Source organism: Vipera ursinii (assembly GCF_947247035.1).
Source record: "Vipera ursinii genome assembly, chromosome: 7".
Taxonomy (NCBI): domain Eukaryota; kingdom Metazoa; phylum Chordata; class Lepidosauria; order Squamata; family Viperidae; genus Vipera; species Vipera ursinii.
In genome coordinates this window covers 64,792,390-64,812,876 of record NC_139521.1, presented here as the reverse complement: position 1 = coordinate 64,812,876, position 20,487 = coordinate 64,792,390, and the positions used below count along the sequence as shown (strand labels likewise).

General features: G+C 41.6%; 1 protein-coding gene across 2 annotated transcripts in view; it reads right to left on the bottom strand.

Moving 5' to 3' along the window:
* Nucleotides 1–20,487, bottom strand: part of FAM13A (family with sequence similarity 13 member A) — a gene marked incomplete at its 5' end in the record, with an annotated part of 153,741 nt that overhangs the window by 78,821 nt on the left and 54,433 nt on the right. For both annotated transcript variants that reach the window (XM_083367016.1, XM_083367015.1), the window contains one exon: nt 17,455–17,624. In XM_083367016.1, coding sequence (XP_083223142.1) covers nt 17,455–17,624 — 170 coding nt within the window. The remainder of the gene's footprint in view (nt 1–17,454; nt 17,625–20,487) is intronic.

Sequence of the window (20,487 nt, the reverse complement as noted above, 5' to 3'; positions counted from 1 at the left end):
CATCATTTTATAATTGAAGTTCCTCACCCCCAACTAGCCTGGCACCCCAATGGGAGTGTGTCATTCTGGAGATGGTTGGTTAACAGATTAAGACAAGATTCAACTTCCTCCAACTGTCTATCTGGCTACCTTCTCCATCTTTGTCAATTTTAATATTTCTATTTATTTTTAAAATTTTGAATGTTTCATATTGTTGTTTAAATGTTTGTAAATTGCCTACAGTCACCTACAGGCAATGAATGAATGAACCTTTATTATCAAAGTACAACATGTGTGCGGTGAGATTGGCTGAGCCTTATATGATTGGCATATAAGATAGATCTTTTTTTTTAACCCCGTCCCTCACCCCACCAGATGCTCCTGTTAAAACTGAAGATTGGAAATAATAATCTGATCCTGACTGTATTTGCCTATTTAGCTGCAAATTACAATTTATTTTTTTACCATACAATAAAGTTTCACATTTCCTATGTCTACAGAAGAATGAAGAGAGAAATTGCATAATTTTCCATTTTGTCAGAACTAACTGGAAGCTCAGGTTTCATTTAGGTTTCCAATGCTTCAAAGTAATAACTGTAATAAGAGGAATAGCCTCTTATTAGAAACTTTGCAGTATGCTTACATTTCTGTACTTATCCAAACACCTTTGCCAATTCCATGAGATTTGATTAAGAAGTGAACGAATTAATTGGCCATAACTGTGCGTTCCCACAGAGAGGGCCTCCTCAGGGTGCCACCGATCAGAGAATGTCGATTGGTGGCCCCCAGGGGAAGATCCTTCTCTGTGGGCGCCCCGGAACTATGGAATCAGTTACCGGTGGAGCTCCGGATGGCACCCGATCTTCGCTCCTTTTGCTGCGATCTAAAAACATTTTTATTCGAATAAGCCGGCCTGGCCTGATGGGGGATTGCTGGGGTTTTTATTGCTGTATTTTCGGGGTTTTTATAAACGTATTGTATTAATTGTTTTTAATGGGTAATTATTTAATCTTCTTTTAATCTTTGTATCTTTGCATTTTATTCTTGCCCTGTTCACCGCCCTGAGTCCTTCGGGAGAAGGGCGGTATAGAAATATTAATAATAAAAAATAAAATAAATAAAATAAAAAAAACCTGTAACTTGGTATATATACCACTATGTGAAATTACAAATGAAAGTCAGTATTTGTTAATTTATAACTAGTAACAATTGTAATTTCATATCTAGACCTCTGAGAGGGATTATGGCAAATGTCATCTTTGTTTACCAAGTAAGAATCTTACAATATAAATGAGAGAAACCCAATCTCAATTTTTTATTTAAAATAGCTTTAAAAATGGGGGGGGAGGAAATGCATTATCTCAGTTAAGTAATTATTTTGGCATGGAAATGCTTGAGAAAACATTTGTAAAGATATATGGACAGGGCCACTATATAGTTTAATGTATAGAGAACACTAGATTTAATTGAATCAGAAAGTCAACAATGCCCTAATGAAGCCCATACCGTAGCTTCTCAGCTATTGCCTCTTCTAAACTTCCCGTGATTAAAATGAAACTAAACGAAGCTGCAAAGTAAAGAAAAACATACTCTTTTAACTGGTTGCCAAGTTGAGGTTTACTAATGTCAAATTTTGAATGGAGAAATCTGTAAGATCTAATCTGGGTCAGTCACCATGAGCTTCCAGACTCATGCTGGAGCACGAATGGTCCAATGCAACACACATAAAGAGAGGTTCCTTGAGGGTGAGCATCAGCACGAGTTCGAAAGCTTGAAAAACTAAACCTCTGATCCTGGTGACGAATCCAGATTGGATCCTGCAACGTTATTCTGGGAGGCGTATATTGGCCTTCACACGCGGCAGAAATTTATGCTTCTAAACTAGCTTTGATTCAAAAACATACAGCCTTGCAAGGCCTTTCAGATCAACCATCCCCACCCACTGCCTATATTTTATGACTAGAGAATCACAGAGTTGCAACCTTCCAAATCAATGAAAAGAGGATTGCAAAAATTGACAGGTGCCTCCCTCCCTTATGAACCTATCCAAAGAAAATTATTAGTCATCTGCATATAAGTAGGTCAGGAGTTCATTGCACACTTGAACTAAACCACGGAAAAAGTAGGGTGGCAATTAAATCAGAACGCCTGGAACAGATTTTCCTTTAAATAATGTTCTTTAAGTTAAGAAAGTATAATTGCTAACGTTTTAGAGTCTGGAGTATTACCCTTATTTCAGGAGGAATGTCTGAATCCCCCTGATTTCAACAAGCAATTCCAATAGGTAAGCTACTGCTTTTATTTACACGGAGATTTATGACTGCTGCGTTGCACCTTAAACTACATTCGATGACTTTTATTTAGTCATCTTTTTTAGTCATTCCTTGCCTTCTCTGTTTTTCTGCACTGATTTAAAACAGCATGGTACTTAAAATAGAATAGAGCACAAAGGGACCTTGAAGGTCTTCTAGTCCAGGCCCCTGTTCAAGGAACAATTCTGCCTTTATTTAAAATAGGGCAGGGGTCTTCAAACTTGGCCCTTTTATGACAGCATGCCTGGCTGAGGAATTCTGGGAGTTGAAGTCCACAAGTCATAAAAGGGCCAAGTTTGAAGACTCCTGGAATAGGGATAACAATGACCCCCGTTTTGACATCTTTCACAGGACCCTGAAGGCTTGGCTTTGCCAACGGGTCTGGGACCCCAAAGTGGGATGGAGCCCATCAATTGCCTCATCTGATTGTTGATCAGGGAAATGGGAGGTTATTGCTTTTTATTGTTTTTATATTGCGTTTTTCTCTTTCTAAGTTGCCCTAAGTCAGGGGTAGGCAACCTCGGCTCTTTTATGACTCATGGACTTCAACTCCCAGAATTCCTGAGCCAGCCGAGGTGGCTCAGGAATTCTGGGAGTTGAAGTCCATGAGTCATAAAAGAGCCGAGGTTGCCTACCCCTGCCCTAAGTCATTGAGAGAGACTTGGCAGCCATATAATTTTTCTTAAATAAATAAAAAATAAAACATAAACAACAAAAGCACATTTGCCCGAGTCTGATTTCCCCCAAATATTTCTGTGTGTCAGATTTTTTTTTAAAAAAAAGTCAAAACTGATCTTGAAAAAAAGGCAGCTGGGTTTTAAAAAAGATCTACCCCCAGCCCTCAGGAATGCACGAGTATTGATTCAGGATTCAGCTATTTGTTGTTTTCCTAGCAGGTGGATTAGCAAACTCGATTTCTCTAGGCTTTTCTGGAAACACATTTAAATATTCAAAACTGTGCCAATTGGGAAAAGAACACAAGAACAGTCTATTTGGCTCTTTCTTCTCCTGTGATATCTCAACACAGATATTTACATTAGAAATAAAACCCACACATTTTCATTTTCAGAGTCTGTAACCTGAGGTTGAAGTGACCTCAATAATTTACTCATAGGCACTGCAACATCCAAGAATCCCAGAACGCTGTCAGAGCTGAAGAGATTCCCATAACACCTCACCTTTTTAAATAAAAAAGCCACACAATCACAAAATCTTGGCTGAGAACGTTTGACTCTCAAGAGGACCAACAAGCACAAATCTGCTGAAATGTCACGAATCTTTACCAGCCTCATATAAGAGTAGATTTGAGCTAGCTTTTCGAGGGGGACAAAGGTTCAAAACTTCGGTTCAAATCGGACAACTTTTTTGTGCTCTTGGTTCAGTCCTAGGTATCTCACCATATATTACAAGTGGTGCCAAAACCTGGTCTAGAGAAGCACTGTTAGTAAATAAACCAATGATTTGACTCAGATTTTCCAGCGAGATGCACAACCAGGATTTAAACCAAAAACATTTCAGAAACAAAGGGCATGCTGTATGGTTGAGTTACAGCCCTATCCATGTTATTCAGAAATTAAGCTGCACCTTTATGCAGAAGTACAGAGAACAGAGAGAACTTCTGTCAGCTAAGCATTAACCTTCTCAACTTTTCCTTACATTGTAAAATTATGAAAAATCTCATGCATATGTCTTTCCCTACTTTGACCTGGTGACTAGGGGTGAAGAACAGAAACACAGGATATGACAATATGACACATCATGTCCTGTTGACAAGAAAAGGAGAAAGAGCAGAGTTGCTGGATCTGATGGCAGCTGATAATATAGGGCTAGGCTGTTAAGTGTAGGACTTGTCCTTTGTACAGGTATAAACAAGTAAACAAAACATGTCCAGATATTATACTGGATCAGAGCCATCTTTAATGCGATGGGAGGGAAAGGAATCAAGATTCACTTGGACCTTGAAAGAAAAGATATATTTTGGCGCAAGCAAATATGGCAGTGGAGAAAATAGCAAATTTGATTAAATTTAAACTTAATTTGTGCCACATTTATTCAAATACATTTAACTTTTTTTAAAAAAATCCCATTTATATCCCGCCCTTCTCCGAAGACTCAGGGCGGCTTACAATCTAAGTACAAACCAATGTGCTTAGCAATAGCCTTCATTCTATGTATATGCCTGCTTATTAGGGCTTTTGGCCCCCGCCAAGCGGCATTATTACAAAGTCAGCTTATTGCCCCCAACAATCTGGGTCCTCATTTTACCTACCTCGGAAGGATGGAAGGCTGAGTCAACCTTGAGCCTGGTGGGACTCGAACCTGCACTAATTGCAGGCAGCTGGTGTTACTTAAGGAGGCATTAGCTCACTGCTCCACCAAGGCTCTTTTTTCTGCTTATTGGAGATGCTTCATGGGTTCATTGGACATCAGGGAGGAAAGCTGGAGATGCAAGCTTCTTGTGTCAGCAAACTGGGCCAGATGACTCTCAAATATCATGTTTTGAGGATTACATGAAGCTAAAAACCCAGGACAGCCAATTTGGCCTAGTGGTTAAGGCAGCAGGCTAGAAAATAGGAGGCTATGAGCTTCAGCAATTAAAGTTGATTGAGTGACTCTGGGCCAGTCACTCTCTCAGCCCAACCCACTTCACAGGGTTGTTGTTTAGATAGATAGGTAGGTAGATTAGAGATAGATAGATAGATAGATAGATAGATAGATAGATAGATAGATAGATAGATATTACTGTGTGTAGATATATAATAAACACTTCCTTCTGTACATCATATTCAAATTAGCCTTAAACTTTGGAGAGATTTGGTAGGCACACCCAGCGCTTTGGACTTATGCAATCTTGCTTTACATAGAAGTATGTTAACTGCAGCAACTTTTCACATAATTCACAACTCCACCAGATTCCAAGTACAGTCTTGGAAAACTCAAAACTGGACATGGAGATGTGTTGGATTTCTCTTTTAACTCAGGAAAAAGGAGTTTACTCAGGCACAAGGTCCTTTACTGTTTGATAAGCAGAACTTTAAAATTAGGGAACATCGTCAGTGGTAGCAAGGAATGGGGTTTGTTCCCAGTTTATACTGGCTTGCCCTGTCAGCGTTGATGGGAGTAATCTTGGAGGTTCTTTGGTTGGGCTATTTACCTTTCAAAGAATCAATCTCTTGGAAATATATATACCAGAAAAATCCAATTTGGCTTGGACCAATTTTGAGAGAGTCCATATTCCACTTTTCCATTCAGAGTTGCCTCCTAGTATCCATGCTAGCCATCATGGTTCTCCTTTAGAACAGATGCTGTCTAGGCTAGCATCTATGATGTAACAGACTGGGACAGTTTATTCATGTCCTATCTGAGTTGTCTTTGTGTTCAGGAGGAATGAATTGGATTCTACTCTTGGCCCCACAGAACAAATGCTCTAGCAAATGTGGACGTGCTGAGGAAAGCCCTTATGGCTAGGGAATCGGTTGTGGTGTTCTGCACTGCGGAATCCCTGCCTGTCTTCTGGATGCTTTGAGATATTTTCCATGACTTTACTCGTTATGGGCCCCAGAACTAGTGTCTTCCCACAGAAGTGTCCACTAAGAGTTCTTGAGAAACTCTTAAGAAAGTCTGAGGGAAGGTATAGTTCTTAGCAACAAAAGAAATACCTCTAGTTATTGTCCTCGGTAATCCACATTTGGATTTGAGGATGTTGTTAAAAACCTCAGTGGGAAGTATATGTGGTGTCACTAGTTGCTGGGAACACCTTATAGCTAGTGGGTCCATCAGAGGCTTCAAAGGGTTAGATAGTTCTAGATCACAGGTCTGCAACCCGCAGCTCTGGAGCCGCATGCGGCTCTTTCAGCCGTGTCCTGCGGCTCCCAGTCCTCTGCCATGTGCAGTCCAAAAAAAAAAACTGGGACTAAAAAAGTTCAACCAATCAATTCAAATATGCAGGGTAGGTGCATATCTCGCCTTGGCTCCACTCTTCAGTCATGTGCACACATTTTTTGCGGCTCCCAGTTTTTCCTTTTGTGAGGGAACCGGTTCCGAGTGGCTCTTTCACTGTTTCAGGTTCCTGACCCCTGTTCTAGATCTTTCTGCCTAGGGCCCTGTGCAAGCTTTCCTGAATAGTTCTGGGAAGTATGACTTCTGGGAAAAACATGGATACTTCAGTGACTGTTGGTCATCTTTCTCACTGAGGAATAACACCTTTCCTCTTTTGGGATTTGGATTGGTTCTCAGGTTAATTGTCTGAAATGTTTGCCAACCAAGGAGGAGCTTCTAAATCCATCTTTCATTTAGAACACGGGTGTCAAACTCGCCGCGTCACATGACATGTCGTGACTTTTTTTTGCATTGCTGGAGCTGGAGTGGGCGTGGCCTCCGCATGATGCAACTGTCTCGGGGCCCGGCAGTTTGACACCCCTGCTTTAGAACTTATCTTTCTCTACAATGGTGTCAGCTGGTACCTATCTTCTACAATTATTAGGGGCTAGGGTTACAATTGGTAATTGTAGACAGTTTGCTAGGGTTTGGTGCTGCTCCTCTTTGGCCCCTTACTCACTCCTCTCTCCATGACAGTACCAGCTGGAGACTCCTGAGATCATCATCCTTTTCCTCTCTGGGGTAGAGGTGGTGGTGGTGGGGGCTAGTGTTTCATATGAAGTTGTTCTCGGGAGGTGAGGCCTAACTGGGCAGCACAGGCTGCAGCCGAACATCTCTTGGGAATTCAGGCCATCTCAAGAATGCTGATCAGGCTGCAAACAAGCTGCCATAGTCGATAGCTTAGCAGCTACAACATTATCAGTATTTCCTTGAGCGGATGTGACACAGAGATGACACGGTACAGTGATGTGCCGATATTGGATTCCATCCTCTGATGGGTCTATAGCCAGGAAATAGCAGTCTGTGAGCTGATTCACTGTAAAGTCATTTGTGGTCTAGTAATCCAGCTTGCTAAACACACACATATGCATGCATGGATGCATGGACAAGGGAGTCAGTTGGTGTACTGGTTAAGGTGCTTGCCTAGAAACCAGGAGATGGTGAGTTCTAGTTCATCTTAGGCATAAAAACTGGCCGGGTCACTTTGGGCCAGTCTCTCTCTCTCTCAGCCCAACTCACCTCACAGAGTTGTTGGGAGGCATACATATATATAGGAGGAGGAAGGAGTATTATACGGCCTTGAGTTGCTTCTAAGTAAAGGTGAAACAAAATTCTAATAAATAAATGAATAAAAGTAAGGAAGATTAGCTGTTCTTAAGTTGGTGTTCTGGCCACATGGAGGTACACATGTGTTCTAGAGTAAGGTAGGGCCACAACTGGGGAGGGACTCTTCCTTCAGTCAGGAAATTGACTGGAAAAATGTGTAAGCACTGCCTCCAGAATGAACAGATGGAAGATACCCCTTTAGAGTGGCCTGTCTGTGCTGTAGACCAGGAGTCTTCAAACCTGGCCCTTTTATGACTTGTGGACTTCAACTCCCAGAATTCCTCAGCCAGGCACGCTGGCTGAGGAATTCTGGGAGTTGAAGTCCACAAGTCATAAAAGGGCCAAGTTTGAAGACCCCTGCTGTAGACAGTGACAGTCTCTTCTTTTAAAGAGTTACTACTCAAGATAAAGTGGCGGCAGGGTGGGGGAAGGGGGAGAAGACACATGGAACTTTCTCCAAGGTTTGCTGCTTTACAGTATCATTGGTGACCCAACAGATGTTATTCCTTTAAAAGTTATGCAAGTTTCAAAAAGCAAGAACTGTATTTTGCTGGATATCAATTCAACTAACGTTGGTACAGTGTAGAAAGATGCTTCACACACACACATAATATTAATATATAGCTAACCGCTTTTTTGCCCCCTCTTTGTTAGCATCTCTTTCATCTTCTCAATTTGGAAAATAACCCTTCATAACTGTTTCATTGTTTGGAGCATTCAATTACAGGTTGTTGACTGAACATGTCAAACTGCTTGAAGGACATCAACCCAGTGTAATTGTTGTAGTCCAACCGCACCAGAGATGCTACACAAATTCTGCATCCAATTTACCTAAGGCAGGGGTAGGCAACCTCTGCTCTTTTATGACTCATGGACTTCAACTCCCAGAATTCCTGAGCCAGCCATGCTGGCTCAGGAATTCTGGGAGTTGAAGTCCATGAATCATAAAAGAGCAGAGGTTGCCTACCCCTGACCTAAGGAATAGGGGTGGGGTGGGGTGGGGGCAAGTTGGCAGTGAGGAGTGATAATGAATTCAAACTAGGGAAAAGTTGTGCTTGTAAGATTAAACTCTAATGATACAGAAGCTAAGGATCAGAGGAACATGTGCCTTTGTTTACCAATGTATAGATTGTCTTGCCCACTTGAGAAGCTGCCCTCCTTGCCAGTTAATAAGTAATCATCTCATGACACAAAAGAATTTAACAGAAGAAAAGGGTTCTTTCTCGCCATGCTTTAGGCTGTCATTGCGTTAGTTTTTCCAAGCTGACTCACTTCAATTTTTGAGTACATTTGTCTCCACCCTCCTATGCAATCAATCCGATTCTTTATTCCATGGTGGGATGCTGGCACCATGAACAATGTTACATAACTGAGTTTTTGAAAAAAAAAGACACATATTTTTCAAAAGCTCAGGCAACAAAGGCTCCTGTGATACATATTTGGGGGATTGGCTCCACTCCACAATTTTTTTTAATGATTTTTCTTCCTCTTTGATGCAGAGTTTTCTACAGCACAAAATTTAAGCATCACCAACTTTTAAAAAGTTCAGCTTTCATGTACCAACTTGCAATGTCAGGATTATGGGAGAAAAAAAATATTAGAATCATGTACTAATATTGTTTAGGGCTCCATAAATGATGCATTTGGAATAAACTTTAATTGGTGGTTTATATCTACTTTTGTGCACTGCCTTGAGTCACCCTTTGGCGAGCTGGGCAGCTGTATAAATTTGATTAATAAATAAGAATATAATAAACATCTGCAACTATTCCTGTACAGGTAGTCCTTGACTGACAACGGTTTATTTCGTGACCGTTCGAAGTTACAAGGGTACTGGAAAAAGTGACTAGGCACGACTTTTAAAAATCAACCAAAGACCGCCTTTTCCAACAAAGCCGGAGCCACTGTGATTATACACAAGCGAGCTTGTCACGAGTAGGCCACAGCCACATTCCACAATTTGACCATTATTATTACCATATAAGTGTATGTACTGACTCCCTTATCATTCAGCCCTTGCTCTGATGATGTCAATAGCTTGTTGATGAAAGCTCAGCAATAAAGAAGAATTTTTTCTTATATCCCGAGTTCGTTTTTATTTTTACTGATTTCAAATACACACACACACACACACACACACACACACACACACATATATACATATACATATGTATATGTAGAGCCTTGGTGGAGCAGTGGGCTAATGCCTCCTTAAGTAACACCAGCTGCCTGCAATTAGTGCAGGTTCGCATCCCACCAGGCTCAAGGTTGACTCAGCCTTCCATCCTTCCGAGGTAGGTAAAATTGAGGACCCAAATTGTTGGGGGCAATAAGCTGACTTTGTAAAAATGCCGCTTGGGGGGTGGCGAAAGCCCTAATAAGCAGGCATATACATAGAATGAAGGCTACTGCTAAGCTTGTAAGCCGCCCTGAGTCTTCAGAGAAGGGTGGGATATAAATGGAATTAAAATAAAATAATATATATATATATACATATATACATATATACATATATACATACATACATACATACATACATACATACATACATACATACATACATATATATATATATATATATATATATATATATATATATATATATATATATATTTGTTTTCTGAGGTTTTCGCGGGTGCCTGTATGTGGATCCTTGGTTTTTCGGGTCTTTCCCCGCATAGAACTAAAGGTGTGGGCGCAACGTTTCAACGGAATCCCATCCGTCATCATCAGGCTTTAGCTTCCTTCTTCTGGGAGAAGCATGTGGCTGTTTGTTCCTCTTTTTTAAACTGCCAGAGGGGGTGTGTTCTGTGGAGGTGTGCTCTGATTGGGTAGGGGACCAAGTGTGTTCTGATTGGGTGGGAGTGTGTTTTGAATGGTGGGTGTGTTCTGATTGGGTGGGGGGGTGTTCTGAGTGGATGGGCTGGTCTCAGCTGCCAGCTCCAGACCTGAGCTGGTGAGTTGTGCTGCTTTTGTTCGGCTTCGTGTTTGTGGTGGTGCCATGTTTTTATAGTGGGTGTCAGTTTGCTTATTGTGTGGTTTGGAGGGGTTTACACAGACAGAAAAATATCCACCATCCTAAGAAACCCCAAGGACATAATTGGGTTAGAAAACCAAGGAGTATACGAAATCCCATGCACCACCTGCCCCACCACATACATCGGACAGACCAACAGAAGAATAAGTGCACGCATTGAAGAGCACAAAAACTCACTCAGAAAGGGAGAACAAACTTCATCCCTGGTCCAACACTTTGAAGCCACGGGACATGAAATTGATTTTAAAAAAACCAAAACTATCGCCAAAATTGAACATTTTAACAACAGAATAATCAGAGAAGCCATTGAGATAGAAAAACGCCCCCACAGCATGAATAAACGAGATGATACCTCTCGTCTACCAGCCATTTGGAAACCCGCCTTGATTGACAGACGAGGCCCAACCACCAAGAATGATACCAGACCCAAACTCATGATAACATCACATGACATCACCACCACACAACCATTCAAAAAGCAAATCCGAACCCACAACGATAAAGACACACAACCACAAAACAGAAACCTAACTACAGCTGCAACATCAGCCACTTTAAACCCCTCCAAACCACACAATAAGCAAACTGACACCCACTATAAAAACATGGCACCACCACAAACACGAAGCCGAACAAAAGCAGCACAACTCACCAGCTCAGGTCTGGAGCTGGCAGCTGAGACCAGCCCATCCACTCAGAACACCCCCCCACCCAATCAGAACACACCCACCATTCAAAACACACTCCCACCCAATCAGAACACACTTGGTCCCCTACCCAATCAGAGCACACCTCCACAGAACACACCCCCTCTGGCAGTTTAAAAAAGAGGAACAAACAGCCACATGCTTCTCCCAGAAGAAGGAAGCTAAAGCCTGATGATGACGGATGGGATTCCGTTGAAACGTTGCGCCCACACCTTTAGTTCTACGCGGGGAAAGACCCGAAAAACCAAGGATCCATATATATATATATATATATATATATATATATATATATATATATATATATATATATATATATATATATATATATATCAAACCTTATTGCCTGTATCAGCCTAACCTAAGGCCATCCACAAGCTGTAGTCACAACTGTGACAACTCATTATTTGTGTAAATTTTTTGGATGAGAACAAATGAGTTTGAAATGGACATATCAGTCTCCCTTTAATTCTTTGTTAGCAATCCAAAAAATTTACACAAATAATGAGTTGTCACAGTTGCGACTACAGCTTGTGGATGGCCTTAGGTTAGGCTGATACAGGCAATAAGGTTTGGCCCGTATTTGGGCCTGGCAAGGTATTCTAAAATACTTAACAAATACTCAACACATATCTCCCTTGCCTCTCAGCTAACAAAGCGAGAAAGAGCCTGTGGCTTAGAGGTTAAAACAACTGCCTAATGTGAAATCGGCCCAGGTCTGAATCTCAGAAGGGTATGGTTGACTGATGAGAACAAATGAGTTTGAAATGGCCATATCAGTCTCCCTTTAATTCTTTGTTAGCAATCCAAAAATTTACATATACATACACACACACACACACACACATCTCCACTCTGTTTATGACAGTCCTATAGAAACAGGTGACTAAATTTTTGCCTCTTAGAATATGAAGCAATTTTCCTCATACTAGGAAATAGAATGAGGGCTCAAAGTCTTACTTTAGAAATATTCAAGCATACCCTAAAGGTGACACAATATGCTTTCCCTGGCAGATGCCATAGGTGTGGGTACAACCAAGTAATCACCAAACAGCATATTAAGATCTCTGGCAGAATACTCAGAGAGTACATAGGAACCTGCTTATTTTATCAGCTTTAAACAATGAACTCTGCTCTAGCCAACTCTAGACAGAGTGGCAGTAGATAACAATTTTGAGGTCACAGCAGATTATGCATTGAAGGCTAATTTGTGTATCATGCAGACATTCAACAGAAAACACTGGAGCCTGATTTAATTCCATTTGATATTAATGGGGATAGTCATTACTGATCAGCACTAAACATTCAAAAGGACAATTATTTTTATCAGGTCTTAACGTAGTAAGATACTATCAGTATACACTGAACACTGTATACACTGATTTGGCAATTATTTGGATATAATTGATTAAATGTAATTTTTTATTTTAGAAGTACTGTAAAGAAAGCAGGTACTACGGTTTTTGTTTTAACAATGGGATGGTTAATGCTAAATGTATGAACAATGTTCAGGATATCCTGAAAAACAGAGCACTGAAAATAATGACATTTGATCAAAAGTATATTTAAACACTCAAACATAGGGATGGAATAAAATTGAACACAACTCGTCAGAACTGAAACGATACACTGTGCAGAATTTAAAAATTAAAACACCCAATACCACAAATGCTGAACTACTAATTTGATAAGAAAGCCAGACTGGCAGTCCTTGACTTACCACAGTTCATCTAGTGACCATTTGAAGTTACAACGGCACTGAAAAAAATGAGTTATGACCCCCTTTCACATGACCGTTGCAGCATCCCTGTGGTCAAAATTCAGACTCTTGGCAACTGACTCCTATTTATGATGGCTACAGTGTCCTGGGGTCATGTGATCTCTTTTTGCAACCTTCTAACAAGCAAAGTTGTCAAGGCAATGATTTAGAACAGGGATGTCAAACTCGCAATGTCACATGATGGGTTGCGACATATCGCAACTTTTTTTCCATTGCTGGCAATGGGGTAGGCGTGGTTTCGGCATAATGTATCCAGCCTTTGGGCCGCAGTTTGACACCCCTGATTTAGAAGCTAATCAGCTGATGTAATGTATGATGTAATGTTGGAATGACTCAGCAGGGTCTATGTCTCTTTAAGAGCCAGCTGGGTCTGTGTCCCTTTAAGATCTTTGTATAAAAGGGAAGGCTCCACAGATGAGGTGCTCTCTCTTCTGTTTCCTGCTGTAATTGCTGTGTGTTGGAGACTGCTGTATTAACATGTGTATGTTAAGATCAATGGGGAAGCCAGATCCACTTAACAACTGTGTTACTAACTTATCAACTGCAGTGATTCACTTAACAACTGTAGCAAAAAAGATTTTATGGTGGGGCAAAACTCCCTTAACAAATGTCTCACTTAACAACAGAAATTTTGGCTTAATTGTGATAGTAAGACAAGGACTATCTGTATAGTATAATAATGCAAACTTCTAGTACAGACATGTCAAACACAAGGCCCGGGGGCTGGATCCGGCCCACGAAGTGGTTTCATGTGGCCCGCGAAACCATCCTGGAAACAGTGAGGGAACGGCCCCCACTGCCTTGGCCCTGGCCCAGAGACCCTCCTTCTGCCAGAGACCCTCAGATCTGTCCCACTCCTGCCCAGGCCCCCATAGGCACCCTTGATGCGAACGATGTAGAGCTGGCCACGCCCACCCAGTAGGCTATACGCACTTTAGCCATGCCCACCCAGTAGGCCACGCCCACCCTGGCCATACCCACCCGGCCCCCTGAGGGCAACCGCAATGCTGATGCGGCCCTCAATGAAATTGAGTTTGACACCCCTGTTCTAGTATATACAGAGAAAAAGGGAGAAGTCACTTGTGAATGGGTCACTCATTAGTCTGGAAATGATTCCTGCAGTGCCAGTAGATAATATAGTGTTTTCCAGATATTTTTAGAGTACAGTGTTTAAAATTTCCTGCCAGTGGCCAGGCTGGTTAGGGCTCCTGGGAGCTCTGCACCACTCACATCCAGAAAAGGGAGAAAACTAGCTTGGAAAACCACCAATTAATATGGGTTTGAGTCAAAACAGGGGTAGGCAACCTTGGCTCTTTTATGACTCGTGGACTTCAACTCCCAGAATTCCTGAGCCAACCATGCTGGCTCAGGAATTCTGGGAGTTGAAGTCCACAAGTCATAGAAGAGCCAAGGTTGCCTACCCCTGCAATAGTCCTTCAGTGTATGACCTTATAATTGAACAACTTATATACAGTATATATAAAACTGGCATTGTGTTGTATTGGCATTTACCAGCACTACTTGTACAATTGTAAGACAGAGCATAATAGCACATACCCTACTCATCTATGATTTGCAGTGTCAGCAGCAACTACAGCAAGATGCTCTGAAATACACATGCACACGCTTTAGGAGAAGAAACTTTACTATCGTAAGACTTAGTGTTCCAAGGTTATTCACTACAAGGGAATAAATGCTAAGTAAGGTACATGTCACATTAAATCTGATATTACCGGTAGCTGTGCTGGCTGGGAAGATAGGCATGGTAAGTCATAACAAAACTGAAGGGCATAGAGTTGGGAATGGTCACAAAAAGTAGTCACCATGTAGACTCTCCAACTTATGGTGCTTAGCCTTGTAGGCAATTATGGTGTCTGTAGATTATAAAAATAGAATGGCAAAGACAACCAGGGTCACCCCTAATAACTTGCTTCTACGTAGGATTTAACTTCTGGTTTCCAAACTACAGGTTTTCCTTTTAGATTTACAGATACTAAAAAAGCTGAGAAAGCAGTTTCTTCTTTCATCAGTTCTATTCCTAGCAAATTTTAACAAAATAGCAATAGGAAAATTTGTCTTGATTGCTATGGAGACAAAAATAACATGTTCCTGGAAACAAAGAACATTACTTTAAGGAGGAAGCCATGACATTTTGTGTTTTATTTAAAATTTATTCCTTAAACCAGTGATAGCGAACCTTTTACAGACTGAGTGCGCAAACTACAACCAAAACCCACTTATTTATTGCCATGGGCATGGCTGCGGTGCTCATGGCAGACTGGGTGGGCATGGCCACCTCAGTGTTACTCGTGGTGAGGGCCGGGCAGGGTTGGGGAGTTCCAGGGGGTCTCTGGCAGGTGGGGCGGCCAGGAGAAACAGTTGTTAAATTATTTGAAACCCACCACTGGTCGCTTCCAAAGGCCACGTGCTTACTCGCTCGCTGCCCACCGTTGCTTCCAAAGGCCGCTCACTCACTCTCCTGCCAACAACACCTGTTCCCTTCTCCCCGCCCAGATCTCACAGCTGTTCCCGGACTCTGCACGCGTGAAGAGGGGGAGGGGAGTAGCCCGGGCCCGTGTTCCTCTATCTGGGGTGACAGCACATGTGCCCACAGAGAGGGCTCTGAGTGCCACCTCTGGCACGTGTGCCATAGGTTCGCTACCTAAACAAAGGCAGTGCAGTATCTTCTCCAAAATGTACATTTCAAATAAGTAAAGAAGCAAAAAAAATACTGGGAAACACAAAATTTGGTTCTGATTTGTATCTGTGCTAATGTGCTTTTAATCCAATGGATTTGATTTCTGACTATACTACTATGCTATTCTTAGGCTCCAAGCGGAGTTCAACTAGCCAACTTCTAATCCATAATTTGTCGGTCCTTGTGATGAGTAACTCAAGGCTACAGAAATAGTAGTCCTCAACTTACAACAGTTTGTTTAGCAACTATTTAAAGTTACAACGGCCCTGAGAAAAAGTGACTTATGGCCGTTTTTCACACTTACAACCACTGCAGCATCCCCATAGTCATGTGATTAAAATTCAGATCTTGGCAACTGATTGTTGCAGTATTCTGGGGTCAGGCTGATCACCTTTTGTGGCCTTCTGACAAGCAAAATCAATGGGTAAGCCAGATTCACTTAACAACTGTGTTAACAGTGATGGGCTTGACAACTGTGTCAAGAAAGGTGGTAAAACGGGGCAAAACTTACTTAACAATTGTTTCGCTTAGCAACAGAAATTTTGGGCTCACTTATGGTCGTTAGTCAAGGACCACCTGTATACCTTCTTCTGGTTTCACAGAGGAAGTTTTGGTACGCCATGGCTGATATACCACGACTTCTTGAGAAAGTCGTCTTGCTTTGATCAAGTTTCTCCAGGTAATCCTTCAAGGTAGCTGAACGAGGCCGTGCCCTAAGTCAGGGCTGCGTGGAATTAACACGCAACGCCAAACTAGCCACTTCAGTTAAACACAGAGAAGACATTTCCCCTGCAGCCAGATACCGACTTCAGCACTTTTCATCAGCTGCTTCAGCACTTCTGTTCAGACAGGGTGTCTTCTATGACAGGGCACTACCTCAAAACATCTGCAGCACCTGGAGTCAGGGCTACTCTGCAAAGCGGCCCCTTTACATTTTGCCAGCTATAAATACAAAGGTTTTCAGGTTCATGCAGGATCTTTGGTTTCAGTGACATTCTAATTTGGTCTAGTTTGCCTTTGTGCTAATATTTTCATTTACCTCTTTTCGGCATAGACCAGGAAGTTTTTTTTTTAAAAAAAAATAATAATGTACGGGCTTCAAGTGGAAAAAGCCGTACATTTTTGCCTCACTGGCAGACTCTTAAGATTTATCTGCTTATTTTCCTGCAGTTGAAACAGGTCAAGGGAAGGAATGGTTAAGGTTATGTTTTTCCCCCCCAATCTCACATTACAAGTACTGAAATAGAGCCAAGATAAGACCACATTCCAGTATCACCTTGTTTCGTTAAGAACACATCTAACAAATAGAAGCATTCCTTTAGTTTACCCTTCTTATTAACGCTAACGCCTATTTCACAAAATCTAATTTGTCATGTGCACGGTTGCATTATGTTATCAACTGTTCCTATTTCCCTGGAGATCTTTAACTGGGAGCACACCAAAAACCACACACATCTGCTGGCATATTTCTAATAGTGCTGTTAGCATTGCAGACTTTTTGGCATGCACCTAAGCAAAAGATCATTTTGCTATTAATACTAAAACAAAATGAGTACTATCTAATTGAAGGTAGCCATGGCTGGCTGTTCAGCATCTAAGATTTCTTAAAGCACTTGCCCCCTGCTGCAGTGTTCTTAAGCTGCGGGCTTTGTGTACCCACAAACACACAGTTAACACTCTCAGAAGGTGATCTGGAAGCTAACCTTGCCTCTGACCTTGCAGAAAGAAGAGACACTAACCTGGTGAAGAAGGCAGAGCTGTTTAGGAAGGAGATTTCATCAGCTAACTCCATCTCCTTGGGACACAAACTATCCGTTAAATGGATGCTAAGGCGAGGAATTCCATCTGACAGTCTCGGCTGCAGCATTAAAGGCGTCAGAGATGCTCTTTCTGGTTTGGACTTTACGATCTAGAAAAAAGCCAATCAAAGAAAATGCATCACTGTGAGGGACAGAGGAATTTTCCCAGCTGATTTTCAGCAGGTAGAGTGGATTAGTATTTTTTAAAATCTCAGCAAAGAATGACTCAGCAATTCCACCCCCACCCCACCCTTCTGTTATAAGGTAAGCATAAAAGCATACAACAGCTGCAGCAGGGAACATCTAGCAAAAGTCTTGCAATGTGTTGAAATGTTTGAAAAAAAGAAAAGAAAAGAAAAACTGGAAATGTTATTAAATAATTAGCTTCAAAAGAAAGGCGTGCTACACTTTTTGAGTGTTCGCTTCTCCATTCTGTTCTACCTTGTGGTAAACCCCCCAAATAAAAGGCGATGATTTCCTTGACAGAACGAGTGCTAGACTGCTATTACCAAAATAGCAGCACAAGATTTGAGGTGTTATTATGTACATTATGCAAACAGAGTTAATAGCTGCCTAACGGTGACACAACTACATTTATGGTACTCTTCCTGGTGATACTGTAAATCTGGTTGACATCACGACATCATACAGAAATATGAAATAGCCGAATTTTAAATGTATGGTTACTTATTGTTCTAATGTTTTATACGGTATTTTAACTGTGTGACTGTAAGCTGCCTCAGCGAAATGGGCGGCATAGAAGTTTAATAATAAACAAACATCTTATTTGTGCGTATTTACTTTACTTACTTTAAAAGCAGTACCTATTATTATTTATTTATTTATTTATTTATTTTATTACATTTATATACTGCCCTTTCCCAAAGGACTCAGGGCAGTTTACAGGGTGATTAAAAAACCAAAATACAAAAGTTAAAAACAAATTTTAAAAAATTATGCATGAAGAAATACCAGAATACCCTTTCCTGCAATTCCTCCCCCTCCCCCTCCTTATCACCCTTTCCTGCAATTCATAAATATACAGAAAGTGGATAGCCTTGCTGAAAACATTTGTTTCCTTTTTGAAGCACAAGAATACAACCAAAAGCACGCGTAGGTTATAGGACTGTTAGAGAGCAATAGGCAAGCAAGCCACCTCTGAGCATCTTATTAAAGCAGTTCAACTTTGTTCCACGTGAGCCTGAAATGATGTTTCTGTTTAAGGAGATGCTTCTTGGTCCCATTACACCCCAGGCCCGTGGTGGTGAACCTATGGCACGGGTGCCAAAGGTGGCACGCAGAGCCCTCTCTGTGGGCACGCGCACCGTCGCCCCAGTCCTAGGCCTTCAGCTGGGTTTTATAAAACCTTTTCGCTTTAGGCCTCCGCCGCCGTGTGCAAGAAGAAAAAAAGGTTCAATCAATCAATTTCAACTTCTCGCGGGAAAAAAAGATCTTGCAAAGTTGGAATTGATTGATTGAACATTTTAGTCCCACCCAGTCTGCTGTTACCACTGCAACCAAGCCCACCCAATGGGCCATGCCCACCCAAAGGGCCACGCCCACCCAAAGGGCCATGCCCACCCGGCACCCAATGAAACATAAGTGGTTTTTGGGTTGCAGTTTGGGCACTCGGTCTCTAAAAGGTTCGCCATACACTGCCCCAGGCTGTATAGGTATGGTTTATATGACTGGTTGCTTTATTACCATTCAGTTCCGATAGACCCCCCCAAAGGCACTAATGACCCAGTTCCATCGTTCCAATTGCCCCCCCCCCCTCATGTACCACATTTCAGGTGCTCAGCAAGCTGTACCCATTTATGGGCGTTAGTGGCGTCCTGCGATCACATGACTATGATTTACATTTTGCCGAAAACTGGTGTTTGTTTTTGGCAAAAAAGTGCCCCGTAGCGAGCAATTGGTTTGCTTAATGACTGTGGATTCACTCAATGACCATGAAGATTTGCTTAGCAACTGCTGCAAAAAGTCATAAAAATTGGGTAAGTTAAATGGTGATCCACTTGACGATGGTCGGAATGTGCCACTATAGTGGGCAGGCTCCATTATGATTGTTAAGTCCAGAACTACCTGTAGGTCATCAGTAAGGCAATTTTAAATGAGAAGGTTGATCTCGATACTGGTACGCCTGTTATGATTCTGGAGACCTTTATAAGAAACGTAAGTTTTCAAGCTTCTGCTCAACCACAGAGCTTACGTTCAGGATTGCTCTTCCATGAATAAATCTTATGCAATGACTTTGATGTTCCAGGAAAAAAAAGGCAGGATATAAATGGAATAAATAAAATCTTAGGAAGTCTGTAGAGTATCACTACTGTAGAAAAATAAAAGTACGGGCAGAGGTTTTGAGTGGTTGTTCCCCAGATGGAGTGTGGGGCTTGGCAGAAGCCCACTATGCCAAGTCTCCAAAATGCCAAGACCCCTCATTGAAAATACACGACACGTTCGTGTTATTTAACCAAGGCAACTTTAAGATGTGTGGACTTCAGGTCCGAGAATACCCCAGACAGCATGGGCATTATATAAAAACATTTCCAAGCTTTTAGGCACTGCTCCAAGGTTGAGAAACACTGCTTTAGACATAGCTTTACCCAGGGCTTTTTTTTCCTCATAGAACGCTCAGAACGGAGTTCCGGCACCTTTTTTGGATGGCACCTTGTAGGGTAGGCAAGGCGGGTTATATGACATGTGTGAGTTCCGGCACCTTTTTGTTTTACAAAAAAAAGCACTGCATTTACCTCCACAGTTACATATGTAAAATAATTTGTTCATTGGGCAGATCTTAGTGAAATTGAGAGATTTGCCCCGATCTCAGGTTCTTATTGATGTAGCAAGATCTGCTCAAGTTACATCAGCTTCCAAAAATTTATTTCCGTGAAATAGCTATCCCAAGCTAAACTCTCCTTGAAATGATCCTTTCAGGTAGACATTTTTAAAGATAATCTAATCACTAGAAAA